This window comes from Cucurbita moschata, unplaced genomic scaffold (assembly GCF_002738365.1).
Source record: "Cucurbita moschata cultivar Rifu unplaced genomic scaffold, Cmos_1.0 Cmo_Scf00017, whole genome shotgun sequence".
Lineage (NCBI taxonomy): Eukaryota > Viridiplantae > Streptophyta > Magnoliopsida > Cucurbitales > Cucurbitaceae > Cucurbita > Cucurbita moschata.
Window position 1 is genome coordinate 3,398,135 of NW_019268533.1, and position 6,774 is coordinate 3,404,908.

Here is a 6,774-nt window from a genome sequence, read left to right on the forward strand (position 1 = left end):
TTTTTTTTTTTTTTTTTTTTTTTTTTTTTTTTTTTTTTTTGTGAAACATTTGACCGTGCTCCAAATTGAGGAATTCCTAAACAAAGGGGGAAAATGCAAGCAGAATTAATTTTTTTTATAGGTTTACTCGCACTTTTTTTTTTAATGGTAAGAAACAAGATATTAAATAACTTATGTCAGAAGGTCCAAAAACCAAATAACAATCAGTACAGTTATTGTTTCACAATTTCTAGACTTTTGATCTCATCAATTAAGTAGTAACTCCATATTTAAAATCAGACCTAATAAGTGGCTACCACCAAATCCAAATATGTGGAAGACAGACTTTACAAAGACTTTATAAGTGGTTAGTCATATCCTTTGAGTGAACAAATGAAACCCTATACCTTTATGGCCCCTTGCAATTGAAACCCTACATCCATTTTTAGACACAATTGGATAGCCTAATTTGATGATATGCATACAGTAAAGCAGACAAAGAAACATTTACGATAAAAGCTTTTATTGTTTGATGAACCAATGAACTTGTACATCGATATCTCAAAGTGCAATTTCCCCGTTGACAGTAATCATATACCAGAGTGTTTGAAGTCGAAGAGAAAGAATGTTGAGGATTGACTTCCAGAAGCCACTTGTAGAGGGGCTGGCAAACCAACTCGAATTAAAGTGGCAGCAAAAAGTGGACCTAATAAAATCTTGCGTTTGTAGACCCCAATGCAACAAAAGGATGTATTGCAATTGCAACCTTTCAAGGGATGTTTGTGTCCAAGAGTTTAATGTCATTGTTGGTCCTTCAGAAAATTATATTGAAAAATGACAATTCCAATGGACCGCAGAAAACAAGGTCCACCTCTAGACATCACTGAAGGGAAACCTTACACCAACAAACTACAACACCATTTTCTATGTTGAGATAAATGCTCTTAGTTTTTTCATAAAAAAAAATGCTCTTGCCGAATGTTACACAAGTGTTAAGAGGGTCATTCAACCAAAGTATATGTGCTCCACAAGTTACTAGGACAAAACACATTCCCCCTCTTATATTCTTTTCTCTTGGAAATGGTAATTATTCCAAACAAACAAAAAAACATGACATGACAAAAACATTAACACTACAACAACAATCCTGACTAGCACAAAAATTGAGAGCATGGGACACCCACTACATATGAAACATCGTTTAGAAGGGAAGGGGAGAGGCAGGCCAAAAGGATGGTCAAATTCCCTAACTCATAAACAAGATTTAATTTGTAAAACAGAGTAATTATTTGGAATGCTTAATGCCAGAAACATGCATAAGGTCACCCACCACTCTAGCAAGATCTCCAACAGTAACCAGAACTCCAGTGATAATGCCATTATTAGCATTTACCCCAGTGCCCTCGCTAAGCCTTGCCACAAGTGCCTACATGAAATATCCAATGTACAGATGAGAGAAAAGAGACAGACAGACAGAGTGCAAGAGAGAGAGTGCATGTAGAGAGTGTGAGAGTGCAAGTGTTTGCATGAAAGAGAGACAGAAGTTGATGAGCAATATATGATTTACTGAACCTTGTGGACTGGAGCAATGTAAGGAAGTATTAATCGTTCACAATTGCGTATCAAGCAACCCAACAACTTCGCACTTTCTTCTCGGCATTTATTATCTGCACTGCTAACTTTAAAAAATTAACTGATGCCTTGCAATAAATTGAACTTCTATAAGTTATAATGTTCATTATCAATTAAAAATGATAGATTTAAGAATCCAAGACAAAAACCTGCTTAAGATTACCTCTGGTCCAAATAGGTTAACAATTGTATAAGATGGCGACGAAGTGCTGGAAGAACGTATGCAGGATTTTTTTCAGATAATCTCCCAGCGACGGATATTGCATACTCTCGAACATCAAAATCCTACATCATTGTATCATATTCGCACACTTGTGAAAAATAAATTTGATCCTTATAAGAAACAAGACATCAACAAGCACTATTCAAAAAATTTCAGAGTCCAGCACTGCTCTGAAAATTGTCATTGCACCCAGCATATTAACACACCAAAGCAAACTGCACTTGACATCCTCAAACCATAATTTAAAAGTAATGAATTACCTCATCATTAAGTGCAGCAAATACTGCACTCAGACTATCAGCCTGTGCTATAAAATCGTCAAAACCCCTATTTCCATGTAGAGAAACAAAGATGGAATTGCGAACAGTAACATCAGCATCTGCAACAGCTGCAATAAGAAGCTTTTCCACAAGCTGTAAAAAGGCATATATTAGTACAAAAACATTAGTGGGCTGCACAGGTTAGAACAACGTATTTTATGGAAAATTCCTAAAAAGGGCCAAAACAGAAGTGAGGAATGCACAAACAACTTTCAAGAAAATCCCAAATTTTTATAATAAGAAACAATAATTCAAAAACAGTCATGAATTATGTATGGCCATTAGCATCCTCCCTCTGTCGCCTTCTGCATTTGACAGATTTTGCGACGGAGAATTACCAAACGACTTTATAATATAAGCACATTGAGACACATAGAATCTAACAAAAGACCGGACCTCCCTCAAAGATCTCTCAAGCCCACTAAAAACTCTATTGTTCCTCTCTCCTCAAAGTCCCCATAAAATGATACACACCCTTGTTTGCTACATAAAGATTCCCTTATCGTGAAAGGCAGGATGAATCATCTCTCTGCAGCTTATATGCCTAACCAAACCTAGGCCAAACTCCTAAAAAACTGATTCCAAACTGCACAGGCAAAATCACAATCCCAAAGAATTTTATCAAGATCCTTTGTTGTGCTCCAGCAAAGAATACAGCATATTGGTCCATTTGTTAGTTGTCATAGACTGATAAATAGGTGATTGAGTGAGACCGATCCGAGTTTACCAATCCAAATGGGAGTGGTTGGCAGAAGGAAGGGATGTCCTCCGGCAGGCTAGTCCCCGAAAATGCCCGTTCCTTTGTCGTTGGGGCCCAAAATCGCTTTTGGCCTTTACTACGCAGCTTAGGCAGAGGGCGAAGAAGGCCCTGACGCTTTGAAAGACTGACCGAAAGATTAAGACGACTGAAGAGGAAAGAACCCTTTGTACTGATGTAACTACTCTTGATCTGTCTGGTGTCGTGATCTTGACACACTCACGACCAGCCTTGAGGGAAACCCAACCAAATATATGTTTTTCGCCCCACTTTGTGGGTTCGTCCGACCTTAGACAAAGTTTGTCTTTGTCAACCGAACATCCCTTGTGCAGAATCCAAGCTTGTTCGGTCACACATGCCGCTTGCGCGTACATGTTCAATCGTCTGCAACATAACCGACTTGCTCTACACTAGGCCAAGTCATTCAACACGACCTTGCCTCTACTCGAGGCCAAGGTCTCTCAATGCTACATTGCATCTCATCCTGTCATCTTGGTTCCCAATCAACATGTGCATATGTCTTGACGCCATCCTAAGTCACGAGGTGTCGTTGGCCATCATAGCTCACTCGGTCATGCAATCGAGAACGAGCCCACGTGTCATTCATCACATCAGGACATCACAAACATCTATCCATCTAAGTTCTATCGAGGCATTGGCCCTCCTGTGCCTATGCCATGTCATTTGCAACTCTGTACTAGATAGAGGATGCATAATCCAACCTCCGACACATGGGCTGGGGAGCAATATCGACACACTGTGCCGCCCGGTACTGTCCTTGAAAAATCCATTTCAAAGGAAGTCGTCCGAGACACTTGTCTCGGAACGCTCGCCCTCACTGTGACACACGCATGTGCCACAGGGTAGCTTGCTTAGGCCACAAGGCCAAGAGGTGGAGGAGGCACCATGCCTCCCCCTATAGTATATTATGAGGCATTTCCAAACTAACAGGTGTAGACATGATTTTGGCAAGCAGACATACGATGTCGTGGAGCATTCGTTTGATGTCTGATTGAACACCAAATTTGGCAATCTTTCATATTTCATATGGATGACTTGACTCCAAAACCGTATGTCTAAATTCCCTTTGGAACCCAACTTTCGAGGTTAAGGCCAGGGGCCCTACCTGGCCCTTCAACAAGCCTATATATGTGATGTTCATGTCTACTTGTTGCCCCTATCTTGCTTATGCTTCATTCCCTCTTCAGTGCACATGTTATATGGTGTGTTGGATGATGCACCGTCCTCCTTGGTCACATCATGGTATTCTTCTGTATTGACCCTCGCGTGGCCAGATGGGCGCCTCTCGAGGGTCAACGCTTTGCTTCACTCAACGTGAGGGTCACAACCTACTCTCTTCATAGTATGGTTTTGACATTGGTCACCTCCTTGACACCTCGTCCAAGGTGTTAAAAGTCTTTTGTAGAGGACTAGCCAAGTAAAAAACTTAACCTCTAGAAAGAAAATAAAAGAGAAAATTCGATAATAAATACTAGAAAAAGATAGGCTTTCTACATATGTATTGTCCAAACTAACGATTTGTATTAGTTGTATCAAAGAAAGAAACTTTATAGAAGTAGAAATATGAAAGAATAGGTATGCCTAGATACTTTATTATATGGATAAAGGATCTAATTGATAGAAGAAGCACGGTAAAGATCAATTAGTCAGGTTTTTGGCCGATACAATAAAACTACTTATATCATGACATAAGATCAGATCAACATGAAGGAATCCACTTAGGAGGATCCAAGTAAAAAACTTAACCTGGCATACCAACTAGTAGTGAGTAGTGTGGATCTTGATGTAACTTAAGAAGAAAAGGGAGAAGAAAGAGTGTATGATTGCAAAAAAACAATAATAATAATATAACAATACAACAATTCGATGACCAAAGATAAAATAAAACAAAAACCATTTATACCTCCTCAACAAGGCAGCGACGTTTCCCACTTGCGCGACTAGGCCTACTAGTACCAAATTGTGTGCATGTCATGACGGAAAAGGAATTTGCAACTAATTTACAACAACATAGGGCAGCATCTTTACGTGTTGCTCCATCTTCATCATCCAAATACACAATGACTGACTCCCGTGCAAACTCAAGAAGGTCGTGACCCTATACCAAATAAACAAAATTGTAGACTAAAAGAAATTTTTTATATCGAGTTATTTTCAAACTGTACATAATGAACCTTGAAGTTAAAACGAGCAAGTGTTTGCAATGCAAGCTGCACAAGAGATGAACCACAAAGATCTGACACTGGCTGAGGAAGTGTCATCACATTTCCCCTTCCCACCAAAGCATTTGGCCTACCCTGAGGAGAATGTGATTTTGAAAGAACCACTGAAATGCATTCTAAAAGCCGTTCTTGAATACTGGGAAGCAAGGAGGGAATACTGAAACAAAATAAAAGTAAATGGAAGCAACTATGAGATTTTTGGAAAGAATATCAAACAAAATCATACGAGAAAGATAAAGTGGTGAAAGACTTGTGTATGTATACCTGATAGTAATTTGCTCCAGAGATTCTACAAGTGTAGGGGACAGACCAGCTGAGAACATAACATCCAGGAGACCCCGAACATGAGATTCCATAGCAGGCCCCATGGCTTTTGCAATGCTTCCAACACAAGCCAACGCCTCAAGTGAGGGTCTACCACGACGAGGAGCAATCTGATGATTAAGATATTTGATAAATTTCATAAACCATCAAACTAGCTAACAAATTCTCAACACTACAAGAAAAAATAACTGTCATATAAGGCAAAAAAAATGCTAGCAAGATAGTTGATGGCATACTGCATCACGTAAGTGATGTGTTATAGTCGGCAAATAGTGTTTGAGTTCCCCATCTAAAGCACCAGCCATCTCTCCAAGCGCAATGAACCCACTGGCACGCTCAGCTGGTGTTCTCAAAACAGTGAGAATATGATTCATGCATATCTACAAATTGTACACACAATGTGAATTACAAAGCAAATAAGCTCCAAAACACTTAGATAAACTGTCAAGCTAAGACAATATCGCAAATAAGAAGGAAAAATTAACTGACCGTTAAATAGTTTGTCACAAATCTATCACGTAAAAAATGAGCAATTCGAGGTAATAATGAAGTTATGCTCAATCGTACAAGACGATCTCGGTGCTCCAGGTACCTAAGGACAATATCAGCAACTTCTCTATATCTTGACATCATAAATTCACCGGTATTCCTATCAAGATAGAGAATATATCAGTCAACAGGTGGTTTCCAAAAAGACTAAATAGAGAAGAATGTACTACAGTGCAATACCAGGGTCCTATAGTTCATATGAGAAGTCCCAAAATGGGTAAAGATTCAAAAAAAAATATTACAGCTGGAAAATGAATTAACATTCTATTATTTTTATGACTTCATGTTTCTAAACAAAACAGAAATCATAATTTTATGCTATTAAACACACTTAAGAGTTTTAGGAACTACAGCACTAAAATGGAACATGATACTTTGATATTCTTTTTTTCATTAGTTTCTCATGAGACAGAGAAGAGGTACTAGTGAAGGTAAGGAAATTAGGTGCTACCAATGTTCGAAAGATAGAAGCAGTCTAAGAGAAGCTGAAGCCAAAGCACTTTGAGATGATTGGTTAGAGGATGCATTACTCAACCAAACAGAGAAAACTTGATTAACTAAGACCAAAATGTAAGAAATTTACAGGCATGGCAGAAGTGAGAATAAGAGTCACATTAATCAGTTGGGCAAATCTTTTTTACATTCTGTTCTTCTTTCTGATTTTTTTTTTTTTTTTTTTTTTTTTTTTTTTTTTTTTTTTTTTTTTTTTTTTTTTTTTTTTTTTTTTTTTTTTTTTTTTTTTTTTTT

General features: G+C 38.2%; 1 protein-coding gene across 1 annotated transcript in view; it reads right to left on the minus strand.

Annotated features, from left to right (window-relative positions):
• Positions 1-6,774, minus strand: part of LOC111454906 (serine/threonine-protein kinase TOR) — a 41,805-nt gene that overhangs the window by 27,989 nt on the left and 7,042 nt on the right. Inside the window, exons 6-14 of the mRNA XM_023096375.1 lie at positions 5,968-6,127; positions 5,715-5,858; positions 5,419-5,588; positions 5,107-5,311; positions 4,836-5,030; positions 2,095-2,247; positions 1,775-1,896; positions 1,552-1,651; positions 1,310-1,405 (exon numbers count right to left, since the gene is read on the minus strand). Of these exons, the coding sequence (XP_022952143.1) occupies positions 1,310-1,405; positions 1,552-1,651; positions 1,775-1,896; positions 2,095-2,247; positions 4,836-5,030; positions 5,107-5,311; positions 5,419-5,588; positions 5,715-5,858; positions 5,968-6,127 (1,345 nt within the window). The remainder of the gene's footprint in view (positions 1-1,309; positions 1,406-1,551; positions 1,652-1,774; positions 1,897-2,094; positions 2,248-4,835; positions 5,031-5,106; positions 5,312-5,418; positions 5,589-5,714; positions 5,859-5,967; positions 6,128-6,774) is intronic.